Consider the following 22,708-nt stretch of genomic DNA (forward strand, 5'->3'; position numbering starts at 1 on the left):
ATTTTGGTTGGAATACTATTAATCATTAATATCATCAGTAGGTGCTCAAATACATCATTTGATCAACAAAAACCTGTGACAAAATTCAATTTGACTCCTTCTTCCATGAATGATACACAATTTCATGCCATGAAAGTTCATGTTGCTCCCTTTATTGATCAAAATTATTGATCAAAATTGGTTTGATGTTCAAGTTACTTTTGCCCCAAACCCCGCCCTACTGTGTTTTGTTGCAAAAGCAAAAAGATTATATTTAATTCAGTTCATCAAATAATCACACTCTAGTGCATTCTTGCTTGTTTATATTATCCAACCAGCACTACAGTAATAACAGTTTGAAAACCTGATGTATATGTAAGTAAATAATGTTTTGTTAACTGTTTTGTTCATTGAGAATTTAGAAGTGCTACAGTAGGGTGGCCAGCATTACAGGATAGTGCAGACTCAGAATTACATTAGGCTAGGGCATAGTTACTTTCTAGTGAACTCAGATAAAGAAGGATAGAACATTCATGTAGGATTATGTCCCAAACATTTCTATTAAATCAGGAGAATGTGTAGCATGTGTAATATGTTAGTCCACTTGGACTGACATTACAAAATACCATAGATAGATACTTAAACAATAGAAATGTATTTTCTCATGGTTCTAGAGGTTGGGATGTCTAAGATTAAGGTGCCTACTGATTGATTCTCAGTGAGAGCTCTCTTCCTGGCTTGCAGATGGCTGCCTTCTTGTTATGTCCACACATAATAGAGAGAGAAAAAAGAGTTAGTACTCTTCTGATAAAATATTGATCCTATCTGATTAGATCCCCACCCTTATGACAACATTTAACATTTTTAAAAATTTCACCTTTATTGAGATATAATTGACAAAATCATAAGATATGCAAATTATACATTGTGGTGATAAACATGGGAGTGCAGATATCTCTTTGATAACCTGTATTAATTTCCCTTGAATACATACTGAGAAGTATGGGATTGCTGGGTCATATGATAGTTTTAATTTTAGTTTTTGAGAAACCTCCATACTGTTTTCCATAGTGGTTGAACCAATTTAAGGGCATAAGGGTCACTTTTCTCTACATTCTTTGTAACACTTGCTATCACTTGGCCTTTTGATTCTAATAGTTGTGAGATGATATTCATTGTGGTTTTGATTTGCATTTCCCTGATGATTAGTGGTGTTGAAAACCTCTTTATGCACCTGTTGGCCACTTATATGTCCTTATGGAAAAATATCCATTCAATACCTCTATCAATTTTTTGATTGGGTTTTTTGCCTTTTTTTGCCACTGAGTTGTGTAACTTCTTTATATACATCAGGTAATAATCCTTTATCAGATATATGATTTGCAAATATTTTCCCATTATATTTGTTGCCTTTTCACTTTGTTGATGGTTTCCTTTAATGTGCAGATGATTTTTAGTTTGATGTGGTTCCACTTGTTGATTTTTGCCTTTAATGTCAAGGAGCTTACTCCCTTTTTTTTTTTTTTCTGCGAGCTCATGATTTCAAGTCTTATGTTCAAGTCTTCATCTACTTTGAGTTAATTTTGGTATATGGTGTAAGAGAGCAGTCCAGTTTCATTCTTTTATATGTGACTATAAACTTTTCTCTCCACCATTTATGGAAGACACTAATTTTCCCACTGTTTATTCTTGGCACATTTTTGTAATTTAATTGACCATATAAACCTGAGTTTATTTCTGGGTGCTTTCTGTTCCATTTTTGTTGTCTTTCTTTATGACAGTACTATACATTTTTGATTACTAGAGCTTTGAAAAATCATTTCAAACCAGGACGTGTGATTCCTCCAGATTTTTTCTTCTTTTTCAACATTGCTTTGGCTACTTGAGGTCTTTTGTGGTTGCATGCAAATTTTAGGAATATTTGTTCTTTTTCTGTGAAAAATTCCATTGAACTTCTAATTGGGATTACATTGAATCTGTAGATTACTTTGGCCATATGGATATTTTAATAATATTTTTTCCAATCCATGAGAATAGATTATCTTTCTGTTTATTTCTGTATTCTTCAATTTCTTTCACTAATGTCTTATGATTTTCACTTCCTTAGTTAAATTTATTCCTAGGTATTTTATTTCTTTTGATATAATTGAAAGTAAGATTATTTTCTTAATTTTTGTTCTTAAGAATGCATTGCTGGTGTATAGAAATGGAAATGATTTTTATATATTTTTATTTTGTTCCATATAACCTTTCTGAATTTGTTTACTAGTTATTTAGTTTTTAAAGGTTTTATTTATTTATTCATGAGAGACACAGAAAGAGAGAGCGAGAGAGAGCAGAGACATAGACAGAGGGAGAAGCAGGCTCCCTGCAAGGAGCCCCATGTGGGACTCTGATCCAGACCCTGGAATCACGACCTGAGCTGAAGGCAGACGCTCACCACAGACCCACTCAGGCAACCTTGTTTACTAATGCTAAGAGTTTTGTGATGTAGCCTTTAGGATTTCTCTGTATGAAATAATGTCTGCAAATAGAGACAATTTTATTTCTTCCTTTCCAATTTGAACCCCTTTTCCTTCTTTTTTTTCCCTTGTTCAATTGTTCTGGCTTGTACTTCCACTACTGTGTCGAATTAGAGTGGCAAGGGTGGGCATTATTTCCTTTTTCTGATCTTATAGGAAAGCTTTCAATTTTTACCATTGAGTATATTGTTAGCCATGGATATGACGTATGCCTATTATATTGAGGTATATTCCCAGAATACCCAATTTGTTAAAAGTTGTTATCTGGAATGAATCTTGATTTTTGTCAAGTATGTTTTCTGTTTTCTGTATTTATTGAAATGATGATGTAAATTTTATCCTTTGCTTTGTTAATGTTGTATATCACATTGATTGATAACCAGATGATAATCCATCCCTGAATCTCTGAAAGCAATACCGCTTGCCGCTTGATCATGGTGTATATTCCTTTCAATGTAATTTTGATTTGGTTTGGTATATATTTGGTTGAGAATTTTTGCATTTATGTTCAACAGGGACACTGGCCTATAATTTTCTTGTGTCATTCTCTGTTTTTGGTATCAGGGTAATACTGCTTTCATAATGAATATGTTTCCTCCTCTTTTATTTTTGGAATAGACTGGGAAAGAGTGTTATTAATGCTTCTCTAAATGTTCGGTAAAATTTACCAGGGAAGCCATCTGGTCTTGGACTTTTCTTTGTTAGGAGGTTTTTGATTACTGATTCAAACTCCTTATTAGTAATTTATCTGTTTAAGATTTCTATTTCATCATGATTCAGTCTTAGTAAGTTGTGTGTTTCTAAGAACTTATTCTTCTAAGTTGTCCAATTAGTTGGCATATAATTGTTCATGGTAGTCCTTTATGATCATTATATTCATGTGGTATTTGTTGCAATATATCCTGGTTTTTTTCTACTTTTATTTATTTGAGTCCTCTTTTCTTTCTTGGTAAGTCTAGCTGAATGTTTATCTATTTTATCTTTTCAAATAACCAGCTCTTAGTTTCAATGATATTTTATATTGATTTTTAGGGTATTTTAAATTTATTTCCACTGTGATTTTTGTTACTTCTTTTTCTCTACCAACTGCAATATTTGTTCTTTTATTTTTTAAAAGACTTTATTTATTCATTTGAGAGAGAGAGCACAAGCAAGGGGAGGGGCAAGCATACTAACTTTAGGCTTTGTTCTTTTTATTTATTTATTTTCTCATATTTTATTTATTTATTTGAGAGAGAGAGAGAGAGAGCACAAGAGGGGGGAGAAACCGACTTCCTGCTGAGTACAGAGCCTGTCAGAAGGCTTGACATGTAGCTCAGTCCCAAGCCAGATGCTCAACCTACTGAGGCATGCTTTGTTTGTTCTTTTAAAAAAAATAATCCCTTGAGGGGTTCCTAGGTGGCTCAATCAGTTATCATTCAACTTTTGGATTTGGTTCAGGTCATGATCTCATGGGTCCTGGGACTGAGCCCAAGTGAAGTTGCATGCTCAGTGGGGAATCTGCTTGAAGATTCTCTCCCTCTGCCCCCTGCCTCTGCTTGCTCACTCCCTCTCAAATAAATTAATTAAAAAAATAATGCCTTGAGGTTTAGTTAGGTTGCTATTTTGAGATATTTCTTTTTTTCTTAATGTAGGCATGCATTGCTATGAACTTCCCACTTAGGACTCCTTTGGATGCGTCTTATAAGTTTTATTATGTTGTATTTTAATTGTCATATGTCTTGAGACTTTCCAAATTTCTTTTTTGATTTTTTGAAATTTCTTCCTTGATTCATTGAGTTTTCAGAAGCATAACTAATCATCTGTACACAGTTGTGGATTTTTCAGTTTTTCTCTTTTAATTGATTTTGAGTTTTATATTATTGGAGTTAGAAAAGATGCTTCATATTATTTCAGTCTTAAATTTATTAAGAGTTGTTTGTGTCTTAACTTACTATCAGTTCTGAATAATATTCTAAGTATACTTGAGAAGAATGTGCATTATACTTCTTGGAAGGAGTGTCTTATAAATGTCTATTAAATTCATCTGGTCAAGTATATAGTTCAATATTTCCTCTTTAGTTTTCTTTCTTGATGATATATCTATTCCTTGTTGAATGTGTGGTAGTGAAATCTCCTATTATTATTATAAAGCCACATACTTTTCTCTTTAGAGCTCTTAATATATGCTTTATATATTTAGGTGCTCTTATGTTGAGTGCACATATCCCTTTATTATCAGTATATAATGAGTATCTTGTCTCTTACTACAGTCTTTGGCTGTCTCTTTAAAAAAAAAGATTTTATTTATTTATTCATGAGAGGCACAGAGAGAGAGAGAGAGAGAAGCAGAGACTCAGACAGAGGAAGAAGCAGGCTCCATACAGGGAGCCTGACGTGGGACTTGATCCCAGGTCTCCAGGATCATGGCCTGGGCTGAAGTTGGCGCTAAACCACTGAGCCACCTGCACTGCCCTCAAAGTCTCTTTTATCTTATGTAAATATAGCTTCCCCAGCTTTCTTTTGGTTCCATTTGTATGGAATATCTTTTATCTATTCTTTCATTATCAGTCTGTGTGTTTCCTTAAAGCTGAAATAAGTGTCTTGCAGTCATTTGTGTACTCTTAATCCATTTCACCTATTTCACCCAGTCATCTACCTACCTACCCTCTGCAATCACCAGTTTTTTGTCAATATTTAAGTCTGATTTTTTGTCTCTTTTCTCTTTGTTTCTTAAATTCCATATATAGGTGAAATCATATGGCATTTGTCTTTTTCTAACTAATTCATTTCAATAGCATTATATGCTCTACATCTTTTCATGTTGTTACAAATAAGATCTCATTCTTTTTTTTATGGCTGAATAATATATATATATGTATATTATTATCCATTCATCTATCAATGGACACTTGGGTTGCTTCCATATCTTGGCTATTGTAAATATTGCTGCAATAAACATAAGGGTAGGTATATCTTTTCAATTTAGTGCTTTCATTGTATTTGGGTAAATACCCAGTAGTGGAAATACTGGGTCTTATGGTAATTCTATTTTTAATTTTTTGAGGCACATCCATACTGTTCTCCACAATAGCTGTACTAGTTTGCATTCCCACCAACAGTGCACAAGGATATATTTTTCTCAACGTTTTCACTAACACTTGTTTTTTGTGTTTTTGATTTTAGACATTCTGACATGTGTGAGGTGATATCTCATTGTTGTTTTGACTTGCATTTCCCTGATGATTAGTGATATTGAGCATCTTTTCTTGTGTCTGTTGGCCATCTCTATGTCTTTGGAAAAATGTCTATTCAGTTCCTCTCCCCATTTTTAAAACAGATTATGTGGGATTTTTGATGTTGAGTTGTGTAAGTTCTTTATATATTTTAGATATTAACCCCTTATTGGATATATCATTTACAAAGATATTCTCCATTCAGTAGGTTGCCTTTTTGTTTTGTTGACAGTTTCTGTGCAGTGCACAAGCTTTTTATTTTGGTGTAGTCCCAAGAATTTACTTTTGCTTTTGATTCCCTTGCCATAGAAGACATATCCAGAGACATATCCGTATGACTGATGTCAGAGAAATTACTGTCTGTGCTCTCTTCTAGGATTTTTATGGTTTTAGGTCTCATATTTAGATCTTCAATTCATTTTTAGTTTATTTTTATGTGTAATGTAAAAAAGTGGTCCAGCTTCATTCTTTTGCACATTGCTGTCCAGTTTTCCCAACACTCATTTTTTTAAGATTTTATCTATTTATTCATGAGATACACAGAAAGAAAGAGGCAGAGACATAGGCAGGGGGAGAAGCAGGCTCTCTGCAAGGAGCCCAGTGTGGTACTCCATCCCGGACCCAAGGATCATGCCCTGAGCTGAAGGCAGATGCTCAACCACTAAGCCACGCAGGTATCCCCCCAACACTCTTTTGGAAGAGACTTTTTCCCATTGTATAGTCTTTGTCATAGATTAATTGATCACAAAATTATGGGCTTATTTCTGGGATCTTTATTTTGTTTTATTGATCTATATGTCTATTTTTGTGCCAGTACCATACTGTTTTGATTATGAGAGCTTTTGTAATATATCTTGAAATCTGAAATTGTGATACATCCAGTTTTGTTCTTTTTCTTTTTTTTTTTTTTTTCAAGATTGCTTTTGCTACCTGGGGTCTTTTGTGGTTCTATACAAATATGATACTTTGTTCTAATAATGTGAAAACTCCTATTGGTATTTTGATAGGGATTGCATTACATATGTAGATTGCTTTGAGTAGTATAGACATTTTAAAAATATTTGTTCTTCCAATCCATGAGCATTGAACATCTTTCTATTTGTTTATGTCATCCGCAATTTATTTCATAATTGTTTACAATTTTCAGAGTACAGGTCTTCCAACTCCTTGGTTAAGTTTATCCCCAGGTATTTTATCCTTCTTGGTGCAATTGTAAATGACCCTGTTTCTTAATTTTTTTATTTCAGCTACCTCCTTATTAGTGCTTAAAATATAACAGATTTCTGCATATTAATTTTGTATCCTGTGACTTTACTGAATTCATTTATCACCTAGGCAGTTTTTTCATGGAGTCCTTAGGATTTTCTATATATAGTATCATATCATCTGTAAATAGTGAAAGTTATACTTCTTTCTTATCAGTTTGAATTCCTTTTATTTCTCTCTCTTGTCTAATAGCTAGGACTTCCAGTACTATATTTAGTGAAAGTAGTGAGAGTGGATATCCTTGTCTTGTTCCTGATCTTAGTTTTTCCCCATTAAGTATGATGATAGCTCTGGGTTTCTCATAGATAGCCTTTATTTGGTTCTCTAAACCTACAGAGTTGAATTTTTAACATGAATAGATGTTGTACTTTGCCAAATGCTTTGTCTGTGTCTCTTGAGATGATCCTAGTGTTTTTATCCTTTTTCTTATTAATATGATGTACCATGTTGATTAATTTGTGAATATTGAACCATCTTTGCATCCTTATAATGAATCTCACTTGATTGTGGTGAATATTTTTTTAAATGTGTTGTTGGATTTGGTTTGCTAATATGTTGTTAGCAGATGCTGACCTCATAGAATGAATTTGGAAGCTTTCCTCCTTCTTCTATTTTTTGGAATAATATGAGGAGTACATGTATTAATTCTTCAAATGTTTGGTAGAATTTACCCATGAAGCCACCTGGTCATGGGCTTTTATTTGTTGGGAGTCTTTTGATTACTGATTCAATTTATTTGCTGATTTTCAGTCTGCTTAATTTTCTATTTCTTCCTGATTCAGTTTTGGAAGGTTATATATTTCTAGGATTTTATCCATTTCTTCCATGTGGTCCAACTTATTGTCATACAACTTTCCATAATGGTGTGGATTGTTATTTCTCCTCCTTTGTTACCAATTTTATTGAGTCCTCTCTCTCTCTCTCTCTGAATCTGACTAAATGTATGTCAGTTTTGTTGACCATTTCCAAAATTAGCTTCTGGTTTCATTGTTGTCTTCTATTGTTGTTGTTGTTGTTTTAAATTTTTTTAGTCTCTGTTTCATTTTTTTCTTCTCTAATCTTTATCTTTTCCTTCTTACCAACTTTGAGTTTTATTTGTTCTGCTTTTTCTAGTTCCTTTAGATGCAAGTGTAAATTGTTTATTTGAGATTTTTCTTACTTCTTGAAGTAGGCTCATATTGCTATAATCTTTTCTCTTAGAAAGGCTTTTGCTTCATCCCAAAGATTTTATTTTATTTTATTTTATTTTATTTTATTTTTTTTTTTTTTTTTTTTTTTTTTTTTAGGGATCCCAAAGATTTTAAACAATTATGTTTTCATTTTCATCCATCTTCTTGTGTTCTTTTGATTCTGGGTTGACCTATTTGATTTCTTGGTTGACCTATTCATTGTTTAGCAGCATATTATTTAGTCTTCATGTATTTGTTTTCTTTCCAGATATTCTCTTGTGTTTAATTTCTCATCTCATACTGTTGTGGTCTGAAAAGATGGATTATATAATTTCAATATTTTGTAATTTATTGAGACTTGTTTTGTAACCTAACATATGACTTATTTTAGAGAATTCCCCATTTGCACTTGAAAAGAATGTATATTCTGTTCTTTTTTGATGGAATGTTCTGAATATATCTGTCATATTCATCTGATTCAATATGTCATCCAAAACTACTGTTTCCTTGTTGATTTTCTGTCTGAATGACTTATCTATTGATGTAACTGGAGTATTCAAGTCCCTTACTATTAGAATTATATTATATTGATTTCTTTCTTTATGCCTGTTAATAGTTGTGTTAACTATTAACTAGGTGATCCTGTGTTGGATACATAGATACTTATAATTTTCATATGTACTTGTTGGATTGTTCCCTTAATCATTAAGCAGTACTTTTCTTTGTCTCTTATTACAGTTTATGTTTTAATGTCTATTTTGTCTAATATAAGTATTGCTACCCCAGCTTCTATTGTATGGTAATTGTTTTCTATCTCTTTACATTCAATGTGTGTATATCTTTAAGTCTGAAGTGAGTCTCTTATAGGCAGCATACAGGTGGATCTCACTTTTTAATCCATTCAGTCACCTATATCTTTTGATCAAAGCATTTAGTTAATTTACATTCAAAGTAATTATTGAAAAAAAAACAAAGTAATTATTGATAGATATATACTCATTGCCATTCTGTATAACAGTATATTTTAAGTTGGTAATATTTGTGTTTCAACCCCCACAAAAGCTCTACATTTTTACCCTCCCCCTGACATTTTGTTTCTGATGTCACAATTTTCATTGTCTAACCTTTTGTATTCATTAACAAATTATTGTATTTATAGTTATTTTAAATGCTTTTATCTTTTAACTATCATACTAGTTGTAGAAATGATTTACCCACCACTATTATGACAAGTGAGTATTCTGAATATAACTATGTATTTACTTTTATCAGTAAGATTTATACTTTTGTATGTTTTATTCTTATTAGTTAGCATCTTTTTACAGCTTGAAAAAGTCTTTTTAACATTTATTTTAAGTCCAGTCAAGTGATGATGAACCCTTTCAGATTGCTTGCTGAACATTCTTTATCTCTCTTTCAATTCTGAGGGACAACATTGTCAACAAGGGTATTCTTGGTTGGCAGGGTTATTTTTTTTTTCCCCCAGCACTATGAATGTATCATGCCACTCTTTTGGCTATAATGTACTGAAAGATAATCCAATAGTCTTAGATTATCATGTTCTTCTTCTCTTCATCTGAGATTTTTTTTCTGTCTTAACTTTTGACAATATAATTATAATATGTCTCAGTGTGGGTCTGTTTAAATACATCTTATTTGGAATTCTCTAGATTTCTTGGCTGTGGATTTTTCCCCCACCCTACCTCCCCAGGTTAGAAAAGTTCTCAGCCACAGTTTCTTTAAATCAACTCTTGCCCCTTTCTCTGTTCTTTAGTTTTTGTGACTCTGATAGTGTGAATATTGTTCTGTCTGATAGTGTCCTATAAATCTCTTACTCTATCTTTACTACTTTTTTTTTTTTCTTTTCCTCCCTCCTATTACATAAATTCCACTACTTAATCTTCAGGTTTGCTGTTCCTTTCCTTCTCTTGAGCTAGTCTGATGTTGAACTCCTGTGTTGAAATTTTTAATTCAAAATTATATTCTTCAACTTTGTGATTTCTGTTTGGTACTTTCCTTTATTTACTCTCTGTTAGCATTTTCACTTTGTTTATGCATTGTTCTCCTGACCTTGGTGGGCATATTTCTGATCCATAGTTTGAACCCTTATTAGGTAAATCACTTAGCTCCATTTCATTAAAGTCTATTTCTGGGGCAGCCCAGGTGGCTCAATGGTTTAGCACCACCTTCAGCCCAGGGCCTGATCCTGGAGACCCGGGATTGAGTCCCATGTCAGGCTTCCTGCTTCTCCCACTGCCTGTGTCTCTGCCTCTCTTCTCTCTCTCTCTGTCTCTCATGAATGAATAAATAAAATCTTTAAAAAATAATAATAAAAAATAAAATCTATTTATGGAATTTTATCTTGTTCTTTTGCTTAGAACTTATTTCTTCCTTTCCATGACTCTCTCTGCTGGCTTCTATGCATTGGATAAAATAGACACCTCCCCCTTTTCAACAGAGTGGTCTCATGTAGATGAACCTTACCTATCAATCAGTCTAAGCTTTTAGTTGTCTCTCATACCTTTCTGTTTGTTCAAGCCACCTTCTTTGTTCCTGGTGGTTACCAGTATTTGAGATCGTACTGATGTGTTTCCAGTGGTGGAGTTTGGAGCCAAAGGCCCAGGAAGAATTCTTAAGATGTTTTCACTGCAAAAAGAGTATTTTTGTTAAAGCACGGGAACAGGCTCCATAGGCAGAAAGAGCCACACTGGGGTTGTGAGGAATGGCTGATTATATAAGATTTTCTATCTTATGGGGGTGGGGAGGGTAATGTTCGGGCTCCAGGAAATGGAGTCTATAGGTTTCTGGAAATTGCTTTTTTAAAAATAAAGTATTAAGACAATTGCAAACTGATGAAGATTCACGGAAACTCATGATCTCTTTCAATTAATCACTTATTTTTCCCTTTCCCTTTTTTGTGGGCATCCAAGAGTACCTGAGGAATGTCACATGTATCCCACCCTTTGGGGAGGGTCCTTGCAAGGTGTTAGCTTGATTTTTGTCTTCAGCTTGACTTTTGCCCCATCATCAGCACCTACACCTATCAGTGTCTCAAATGAGAGGATCACAGTCTGTACTTAGATACCAACCAGTGGAAGCCAGACACTTAGACAGCAGCTTTTAAATCATACAAATAGGCCTCTTTCATGGAAAGCCTGGAAAATCAGCATTTCTGTCTATTATTTCTATAGTGAGCCCTGGGGGGTCCAGCTGTTTAAGAACTGTTTCTTTATCTGCTTCATTCCTGTGGGACTGATGAACACAACCCTGTGGGCCATTAGGGCTTGATGATCCAGGGATCTATCCTCTGAATGGCAGCTGCAAGAGCCTCATTACCAGATATGTGCACAAGCTCCTTCCAGGGAGATATTGATGATGTGTTGTGGATTACAGGTAGATTGTAGAGATTGTCTCTGCTCGCATCCTTGGTCTCTGGGGAATTTGTTTTTAGCCCTTAGGTACATGCTAAATTAGAAGCCTAACCCTCAGGCAACATCTTTTATTGTATGTAATCAGGGGAAGATGGGGGAGGGGGGCTGAGGAGGAAACAGGCATTTCTGTCTGCTAGCTCCCTCTGCATTGAGCCCCAGGGGGGTAGTCATAGCAAGTCCTCCAAAGCCCATTAAGAACTATTTATTGTAGTCTATGGGTCTCGTGGATGAAAGCCACATTGGCTTTCAGAACTAGATGTTTTTGGTATACCATCCCTCAAGTGGATGTTATAAAAGTTGGGGTGCTAGATATTGGATCTAAAACCTTCACTCCTCAGGGAGAAGGTAGAAGCTGAGAGTTCTCTCCTGATGTATATCTTTGCCAGGGGTCAGACTTAGGGTAAGAATGTTACTTAGCCTTTCCCTCCCATTTTGTCATGGGTATTTCCCCATTTACTAGAAGTGTAGAAGTTGCTCAACTATTTTCTGGATTTCTTTCAGCATAGTATAACCGTAGATTCAGGTGTGTCCGTGGGGAAGGTGAGTTCACAAACTTCTATGTTCCCATCTAGAACTAGAACTTTCATTTAGTCTTAATTACTAAAGATTCTAAGACCCTATGTATACAGTCATATTCTGCTTTAGAATTTCAAAAAATGAATTTTGAGGGGACACAATTTAATCCATAACATGTGGGTAGGGAGATAATTTGCATGTGTCAAGAAAATAAGTATAGGAGAATAGAATTCAAAGAAAGGAATCTAGTCACTATTAAAACTTGCATAATTAAAAAAAATATTTTATTCATTTATTTGTCAAAAAAGAGAGGGTGAAAGAACACACAGGTAGGCAGAGCAACAGGCAGAGGGAGAAGCAGGGTCTCCACTGAGCAAGTTGCCTGATATGGGACTTGATCTAGAACCCTGGAATCATGACTGAACCTAAGACAGATGCTTAACTGACTGAGTCACCCAGGCATCCCTTGGCATGATTTTCAAGTGTCTGTTGGCAGACCTAGAAGTAAAGATAGTAACTAAGACTCAGTATTATTGAATTGGATGAAACTTTACAAATCATTCAGTACGACACATATATTGCATTGAGAGATCTGAGCTCAGAGAAATAACTAGGATAAAATTATTCAGCAAAGTTAACATTGAGTACTTTGTCTCCTGATTTGTGATTTAAAATTTCTTTCTACTATTCTATGTTGGCTTCCAGTTATAGACCAGAAGTCAGAGCACAATAATGAGGAATTTAAAGGGCCAAGTTGGTAATACACTGGTAGGGAAGGAGACTCAATGCCAAGTCAGGGAGGTACCTAGCAGTGATGCCTCATCAGCCCCCTTGTATATACAGGACTGGTTCCAGGTCCTGGGGTGATGAACAGCTAAAAGGTGTGGATAAATTGGACATTGCCACAAAGGTTAAATAAATTCAGGGCTGGCATCCAGGAGGAACATTAGATGAAAATCCCTGGAAAATTCATAGTTGAGAAATATAAATCAGACTTCCTTTTGTCAAGTCTTTACCAACATCCAATCATCTTATGGCCTACATTAGTTCCAATACACAGTGTCAAGGTTATAGATGAAACAAACTGATTCATGACATTAGTCATGTTTTGTATCATCTCTCTGACATAGAAAGCAGAATCAAATTCTTCTGAGGAGAGCAGAAGTAATTAGGTATTCTTTTACTGATGCCATTCTATTAACAGTGGACTTACTCAACATGCTTTGGTTTCAGATGTTTTATGAAACATGTTTAAGTATCAAAGCTAGGAAATGAACCAGAATATTCAGATTCTGATTTTAATAGAGTCTTGTACTCCAGAATATAACAATCTACCAAATTTATTTATTTATTTTTAAATTTTTATTTATTTATGAAAGTCACAGACAGAGAGAGAGAGAGAGAGGCAGAGACACAGGCAGAGGGAAAAGCAGGCTCCATGCACCGGGAGCCCGATGTGGGATTCGATCCCGGGTCTCCAGGATCGCGCCCCCGGCCAAAGGCAGACGCCAAACCGCTGCACCACCCAGGGATCCCCAACCTACCAAATTTAGAGAGTTATTCATTTTTCAAACTCATCCCAGGGATAGCTGTCTTACCTCAATTACAGTTTTCTTACTAAGACTGCTCACATCAATTGTTTATCCTAAACATCTTTTAAGAATCCTTGACAGGAAATTTTAATCAGTAGCTTCCCTTCTTCTAAATGTTCTTGTTTTCTATTAAAGCAACATCAAAAAGAGTCCATAAATGAGTTTCCTTTTAATATAGGACAGTAAATCTGGACCTGCTCTGATTAAAATGGCATTTCTCTTCTACTCTTTATTTTAGTTATTGTAGCATGGCAAACATGCTTATGAAGTGTCATGATTCATTCGATCCATGGAATCGAAGAAAATGATAGTCATCTTTCTAGGATCTTTAATCACCACTTAAATGTGAGTGAACAATCAAATAAAATTAAAGTACAGTTTACCCTACGTTCTTAGTTTTATATCTATTTTCTCAGTGAAGATCAAGGCAGGTGAGTTTCCTGTGGTAAGTGCAAATAGGGATCAGAAAGAAACTAGTGATGGTCTCTACCCAAAAGAGGAGAATAGAGAAAATCATAACCCCTTTTTCTGGAGAATTACTGGGATAATATTACTGAGAATTGAAGAATAAGTATCAGTTCCAGAAAAGTTCTTGGAATAGAGGCAAGCATTCACAAATGCATAGGGTATGCTTTTCATCTTATGCTATGAGAAAGGAACTGCAGAAAAATAGGGTTGGCAAAATCATTTGAGAATAAGACATGCTCAGTACTCATGAGTTTATTCTATGATTTTTATGCTATATTAAAGTTTGTCAAATAGGAAAGTAATTATCAGAATTATGGTTTAGGAAGATAATTCTGTCTTCTTTTGGGGTGTGCTTTAAAGGAAGGGTGACAACTCTAGGAGAAAATGGGAAACTATTTCAATGGTTCACATAAAAGGATTTAAATTAATGAAGTAGATGTAAAGTCTAAGAAGAGGGTTTTGATTTAAGAGAGATTTAGGAAATAGAATGAACACCTTTTACTGATGATGATTAGAGTAGGCACAGATTTGGAGGCTATGAAAATAGTAGTTAAACATTTCTGTATAGTGTACAAGATGTGCCAGGCACTTTTTCAAGTATTTAATATATGTATATAATATGTAGCATTTTTGTCATGAGAACTTTATTAGATACACTTATTATGCCTGTTTTTCAGACGAGAAAATTGAGGCACACAGAGATAAATAAATCATCCAAAGTCAATTAATAGGTGGCAAAGACAAATCTCAAGAACAGGCTATTTGTTTTTAAAATTATATTTTTAATCCCTGTTAACCATAATGCTGATCTACCTAGGGAGAATATGGGGATTTAGGTATAAGTTATATTTAAAGTTCTTACAATATATCCATGTGTAAATGTCTAAGAGGTAATTGGAAATATGATAATGGACCCAAAAAGATGTCAATGCTGAAGATAAGAGATTTGGAATGCTTCACTGTATAAGTGTTAGTTGAAATCACAGATATGTCCAAGAAATAATGTAGGCTTCTATTGACCCAAATTAGAGTAGCAGGGAATTTCAGATAGCTTGATGGCATCAGGAATCTCTATATATAGACTCTTTCATAATGTTAAAACAATTACTTTATTGTTTCATGAGTAAGATTTGTTTTATACTTTGTGTATGTTTGAAATCATTATTTGATCAAAATGTTTGGATATGTGGTACACACCTGCACTGTAACTGCATTAAGTCCAGATTCTAACAGCTAATTTAAATAAGTTGACAGTAGTAATCAATATTTAGCTATGACTGACTCTAGATTTGAACAACCGGGGTAGTCTCCCTTCTAAATCCAGTTGTGAATGCTCTAAACAAAGTTTTACTGTTGTCACAAGACAATTGGAAATAGTCATTTGTCTTTCCTGGCCAATGAACATTTTGGACAATAAATTGTAAAGTCTTGGGCTTAGATGATCTGGGCACAGAAGCAAGATTGATACTTTAATATCCATGCTACTATAAAAATTCATTACCTAAATTCTTGGCTCTTCTATAGCCCACCTTACTTCTTTGTCAGTTCCAATAAAATATGCATACATGAAGACTGAGCTATTACTTGCTTGTATCATCACCAATAATAGTTTACCCACTGGAGATTTTCCTAGACTTCTATATGCAGTTCAAAACTTTTCCATAAATTGAAATGGACATTGCCCATGAACCTGAGATACATCAAATCATTTTGTTAAATAAAAGGACAAAATAATTAAAAACTATGAAATATTAGAGTCAGCTAATTTTATTATTATTGAGCTATAGTATCTGCACCATTGTTAAGGGACATTTTCCTGATCCCTGGGTGGCGCAGCGGTTTGGCGCCTGCCTTTGGCCCAGGGCGCGATCCGGGAGACCCTGGATCGAGTCCCACGTCGGGCTCCCTGTGCATGGAGCCTGCTTCTCCCTCTGCCTGTGTCTCTGCCTCTCCCTCTCTCTGTGTGTGACTATCATAAATAAATGTAAAAAAAAAAAAAGGGGGGACATTTTCCTTACATGCAGTACAACTCTGAATAAGAATTCTATAAAATAAAATAAAAAAACAAGCATTTTCAGTTTGTCAAAGTTTTGGTATAGGATAAGTTACCTTGTCACTTCTGCTTAATTCAAACAAATCAACATAGTTACCAGACATAATTACCAGATATCTTAAAGGAGAAAAATTCAGAAACATGATATGATTATAAACAGAACGTTAAAATAAAACATAAATGTAAGTTGGAACAAATTATCTCCATGGAATCAATAGATTCATTCCTGAAAATCCTGAAAGTAAAGGGAGCCTAGCAAAGTGTATTTTATCTTTTTTTTCATAATAAAGTCTTTAATCATCCTTTGAATGGCATATTTTCTGAAGATATCTTAAGACAAAAGATTAGTGTCATTGCCCCAAATTTCCTAGGCCTTAATAACCCAAGTATCACAGAGTGTTATATTGACAGAAATAACTAAAATTTCAGTCTTTTCCAACTCTTATAACTTCAGTTGCTTATAGGAGTGTAAGGTATACTCATATATGTTCAAAAATAAGTATAACTTTTTTGGCATTGCTCCTTTTTTAGTTGGCCCTCTCTTCTCTCTTGGTGATGCTGTGGTTCTATTCGGTGGTGAGATCTTCAGTTCTGCAGTGCTGGTGGCCCAGTCTCTGCTCTAAAAAGCCACAGAGCTCCCTAAAATGAATGACTACCTGTCTTTTCCTGGTACCAAATCATTCATTGCTTACCAAAGGTGAAAATTCTGACCTTCTGGTACTTAATATCTTTCACTCCTAAGTGAGCTTGCCTTTGTGCCTCAATGCAACATCTGTCTCTTGACCTCTCTCCATTCTCCCAGAATGTTATCTTCTATTTTAGTGACTTCTCTGCCCATGTTTTCATTTCTTTCTCAGAGATAAAACCTGGATTTTAGAGCTGTAAGTAGAAATGAGTGAGTGCAGTATAGTTTTATAGGTAAAATAGTTTAGTATTCAAAGTGCAAAGGCAGGATGAAGTAAGTGTAGGTGAGCAATAGTGAATGGAGTGGTCATGCTTACATAAAGATATGATCTGGGAAATTAATAAGAAGCCAATGCAAAACTTAGTATTCATGGTATGAGACTCATAGTAAGGATTGTCTCTATGTTCTTAAATAAATAGCACTTCAGGAAAATAACGGCAACCAAAGTTTCCAAGATGGTTGGAAGGTGGAACACCAGCTATGAGACTGATGATATCATCTTCATCTGAATTGCTTTAGGCCAGGTATAGAAAATTGGCAATAGGATTTGAAAAGAAGAATGATGTGATTTTTCTTTTAAAGATTTTATTTATTTATTTATTTATTTATTTATTTATTTATTTGAGAAAGAGAGAGAGCATAAGTGAGGGGAGGGGCAGAGGAAGACAAACAAGCAGGTTCCTCTCTGATCAGGGAGCTTCATGTGGGGCTCCATCCTAGGGTCCTGGGATCATGGCCTGAGCCAAAGGCAGACATTTAATCAATCAACTCATTCAGGCATTCCCCAGAAGAATGCTGTTAATTGCAAGTAACAAAATTTACTATCAATGATTTAAACCATAACAAGATATCCAAATAATAGTTGTTCCAAGGTTTAATAATGTTATTTAACTTGGATTCTTTTCATATTTCCCTCTGTCATCAACTGTACCTGTGTTCTCTCTCTTCTAATTTCAGAATAGATATAGCAGCCAAATTTCAAACTTTTACACAAATATTTTTAAGACGAATGAGATTTCCCTTTTGGTGGTATGATCTTTTATTCCAAAAAATAATATTTTGGGGCACCTGGGTGGTGGTTAAGTGGTGCAACGTCTGCCTTCAGCTCAGGTCATGATCCCAGAACCCTGAGATCAAGCCCCTTATCAGGCTCCCTGAGCCTGCTTCTCCCTCTCCCTCTATCTGCCACTCCCTCTGCTTGTGAGCTCTCTCTTTCTGTGAAATAAGTAAATAAATAAAATCTTTTTTTTTTTTTTAAAGAATCATCCTGAATCATCCTAACAGACTTTCCTCTTACCCTATTGGTCAAAACTAGGTCATATGAAACGCCCTTAGACTAATCATTTACAAAGGATAATAGATTAATCATGATTTTTCCCACAGGGTTGAGTAAATTTCTGCCTGAATAAATTTAGGATTTAGTTATAGAGGAAAATGGGGAAATGATGAGATACTCAGTTACTAATGCTGTCACAGAAAACATTGTGGAAAATGAGCCAATACATAGTTTCAGTTCCTAAAGGAGAATATCTCAGATTTTTTTCCTTTTCTTTCTTTTTTTTTTTTTTTTTAGCAATGACACAAATTCACTTGCAGAACATAGTTCTTAAGAGAAGGGCCACTTCACTGAACACTGTATTGATAAAGTGGGCTAATAGCTTGAGTATTAGGAAACTAGTTTTACCTCTCCCCTTTTCTTTCCCACTCCAGGTAGTATATCAGAATGCAAGTGAATGAGAGGATATAATTAGGATAACCTTGATGCCACTCTAATTTGTGGAAAAACAGTAAATCATTCTCCAATTTCAGTATTTGAACTATTATTATTACCACCACATTATGGACCCTCTGACACATGTCACAAGTAATTGAAATGCAACAGTGTGTCTAGACCTCTAGGTTAAAAGCTTTGATCTAGAGAATAACCTCTTCCTCCTTTGTAGCCACTATGTTTTGTCATTACAGTATTGCATTTCTTGGACCTATGAATGATCAAAACTGAATGGCAAGATTAAAGGGAGAAGAGAAAACTCTTGGAATCTGAAGTACACAACACACACACACACACACACACATATACACACACCATAACACTCAGCTTATTGATGGTTAGGCAAGTAGTAAACATTCAAAACCAGGGTCTATAAATACAGAGAATTACCTGTAAGTTCAAATAATTTTTGTCACAAAAGTCAATCTTCCTCTTGAAAAGGTATGATTAAGATGCAGTAGGAGAGTTGTTGTGTACTCACATTTGGCACCTCTTTCTGGAGGAAAAGACAGCCTGGGGAATGCCATTCAGACCCTGAGTTGGGGTTATTAACAAAGTTAAGTGTTCAGAGATTAAAACAAAAAGCCTCCCCAAATAAAGAGAGGAGATATCTCACCGCAAAATATTTGAGGTAAAGTACAAAGAATAGGTTGGGATATCTCAGTCCCAGATGAGAAAAGACCTTTCACTAAATTATAAAACATTTCCTTTTTGAGAGTTAGCACAAGATGGTTGAGAAAACAGAATTAATTTTGAGTTACATGGATTTGGGTTTAATCCCAGCTTTACCTCTTCTTGCCTGTGTGACCACCTAAGACACTGAAATTTTCTCAGTCATGGTTCTAAGATACCTTATCAGATAAATGGGGAAAATGGCACCTACCTCATAGGGTTGTTATTAGGATTTTAGATAATATTTTTAAGTGTGTGGACTCGACATAAATTTACAAAATGGAAGGGCATTATTAAACTTCTTCTTTCCTCATTCTTTTACTTTTTCCAAGAACCAGTAGGAAAGAAGGTTGTTGTTTTCAAAACCTTGGCAATCATAGTAATGAGAGTGAATCAGTGTATAGACAGTGCATTGTGCTATGCATGTACTTAATCTGTCCTCATTGCAATCCTATGAAGTAGATGTTGCTTTTCTATTTTACAGAGGAGAAAACTGAGACTTGGAAAAAGAATTTAGTTGGATTCATGTAGTTTGTCTCCAGAGCCCGCATTCTTAACCACTCTGTTCTATTACTTCCTCCCTTTCTCCTACACACACTTACACACCTATGGAGTCACCATTAACCTCGTGGGCTTTATTATTTTTTAATTTTAATTAAAATTAGTTAACATACAGTGTTCTATTAGTTTCAGGTGAACAATGTAGTGATTCAACACTTCCATGCATCATGCAATGTCCCATCATGACTAATGCTCTCCTTAATCCCCATCACATATTTCACCCACCTACCCCAGACCCCTCCCCTCTGGTAACCATCAGTTTGTCCTCTAATAAGAGTCTTTTTCTTGATTTTTCTCTCTTATTTTTTCCCCTTTGCTTTTTTCCACATAGGAGTGAAATACGGCATTTGTCTTTCTCTGATGGACTTATTTCATTCAGCATAATACTCTCTATCTCCATCCACGCTATTACAAATGACAAAATTTCATTCTTTTTTATGGCTTAATAATAGTCCTCTTTATCCATTCATCATGTGATGGACACTTTTGTCACTTCTATAGCTTGGCTATTGTAAATAATGCTGCTATAAACATCAGGGTGCATGTGTCTCTTTGAATTAGTGCTCTTGTATTCTTTGGGTAAAACTTAATAGTGCAATTGCTGGATCATGAGGTAGTTCAGTTTTTCACTTTTTGAGGAACCTCCATACTGTTTTCCACAGTAGCTCCACCAGTTTGCCTTCCCACCAACAGTGCATGAGGGGTTCTATTTCTCCATGTTCTCACCAAAATTGTTTCTTGTGTAGTTGACTTTAGGCATTCTGATAGGTGTAAGGTAATGTCTCATTGTAGTTTTGATTTGCATTTCCCTGATAATAAGTGATAATGAGCATCTTTTCATGGGTCTGTCGGCCATCTGGATATGTTTTTGGAGAAATGTCCATTTATGTCATCTGCCCATTTTTAACTGGATTATTTGTTTTTTAGATATTGAGTTTTTAAGTTCTTTATATGTTTTGGATACTAATTCTTATTGGATACGTCATTGGTAAGTATCCCTTCCCATTCCATAGGTTACTTTTCAGTTTTGTTGATTGTTTCATTTGCTGTGTAGAAGCTTTTAATTTTTATGTAGCCCCAATAGTTTATTTTTGCTTTTATTTCACTTGCCTCAAGAGACATATCTAGAAAGAAGTTTCTACAGCTGACATCAAAGAAGTTACTGCTTGTGTTCTTTTCTAGAATTTTTATATTTTCAGGTCTCACATTTAGACCTTTTTGTGTATGGTGTAAGGAGTTGGTCCTGTTTCATTCTTTTGCATATTGCTGTCCAGTTTTCCAACATTATTTGTTGAAGAGACTGTCTTTTTTACCCATTGGATATTATTACTGCTTTGGTGAAGATTAAAGATATATTTTTATTCATTTGAGAGAGAGTGGCATGGGGAGTGGAGAGGCAGGAGAAACAGACTCCCTCTGGTCAGAGAGCTGGATATTGGGTGTGAAGCAGAGCTCCATCCCAGGACCCAGAGATTAGGACCTGAGCTGCAGGTAGATGCTTAACCATCGGAGCCACCCAGGTGCCCTTGCTTTGCTTTGTTGAAGATTGATTGACCATATAATTATGGGTTCATTTCTGAATTTTCTATTCTGTTTTATTGATCTATGTGTCTATTTTTGTGTCAGTACCATACTGCTTTGATTACTACAGCTTTCCAATATAACTTGAAGTCTGGAATTGTGATACCTTCAGATTTGCTTTGCTTTTTCAAAATTGCTTTGGCTGTTTGTGGTCTTTTGTGGCTCCATACAAATTTTAGGATTCTTTGTTCTAGTTCTCTGAAAAATGCTGTTGGTTTTTTGATAGGTATTGCATTACATGTATAGATTGCTTTGGGTAGTATAGACATTTTAAAAATATCTGTTCTTCTAATCCATGAGAGTGGAATATCTTTCCATATTTTAGTGTCATCTTCAATTTCTTTCATCAATGTTCTACAGTTTTCAGGGTATATGTATTTCACCTCTTTGGTTAGGTTTATTCTTAGGTATCTTATTCTTGTTACAATTATATGGAATGTTTTATTAATTTATCTTTCTGCTGCTTCATGATTAGTGTGTAGAAATGCAATGGATTTTTGCATATTGATTCTGTAGCCTGTAACTTTACTGAATATGTTTATCAGTTCTAGGAATTTTATGGTGGAGTCTTGAGTTTTCTATATATAGTATCATGTCATCTGCAAATAGTGAAATTTTCACTTCTTCCTGACCAATTTAGATTCCTTTTATTTCTTTTTATTCATCTAATTACTGTGGGTAGGACTTCCTGTACTATGTTGAATAAAGGTGGTGAGAGTGGACATCTTTGTCTTGTTCCTGACCTTAAGGGAAAACCTCTCAGTTTTTTTCTCATTGATTTTTGATGTTAGCTGTAGGTTTCTCATATATAGCCTTTATTATGTTGAAGTATGTTCCCTCTAAACCTACTTTGTTGAGTTTTTTTTTATCATGAATGGATGTTGTACTTTGTCAAATATTTTTCCTGCATCTATTGAAATGATTATATGATTCTTCTCCTTTCTTTTATTGATGTGATGCATCACATTGATTGATTTGTGAATATTGAATCACCCTTGCAATGTGGGCTTTATTCTTTAAATTCACACAGAGGCTAAGATCACAGTGATTAAAAATCACACATGGCTTCATACTTCTACTGTCTGCTTAATTCCAGTGCCTGGGGGATAGTTTAGATGCCTACTGCTTTGGTTTGGGGCTTGCTGCCAGTAAAGTTTCCCATATTCCAAGCAGCTGGGATGGCAACAAGCAGCTGCTCTGAAATGTGTTTGAATCTCATCCCCTCAG

General features: G+C 34.8%; 1 protein-coding gene across 3 annotated transcripts in view; it reads left to right on the forward strand.

Moving 5' to 3' along the window:
• The window catches only part of CTNNA3 (catenin alpha 3), a 1,663,516-nt gene that overhangs the window by 1,622,459 nt on the left and 18,349 nt on the right, over positions 1-22,708 (forward strand). Inside the window, exon 18 of one of the 3 annotated variants that reach the window (XM_055308927.1) lies at positions 13,929-13,991. The exons of the other annotated variants lie outside the window; for them this stretch is intronic. Coding sequence (XP_055164902.1) covers positions 13,929-13,937 — 9 coding nt within the window. The 3' untranslated portion in view covers positions 13,938-13,991. Of the gene's footprint in view, positions 1-13,928; positions 13,992-22,708 lie in introns of those variants that run through there. 3 annotated transcript variants of the gene reach the window in all.

The sequence above is a fragment of the Nyctereutes procyonoides genome, unplaced genomic scaffold, assembly GCF_905146905.1.
Source record: "Nyctereutes procyonoides isolate TBG_1078 unplaced genomic scaffold, NYPRO_anot_genome, whole genome shotgun sequence".
Lineage (NCBI taxonomy): Eukaryota > Metazoa > Chordata > Mammalia > Carnivora > Canidae > Nyctereutes > Nyctereutes procyonoides.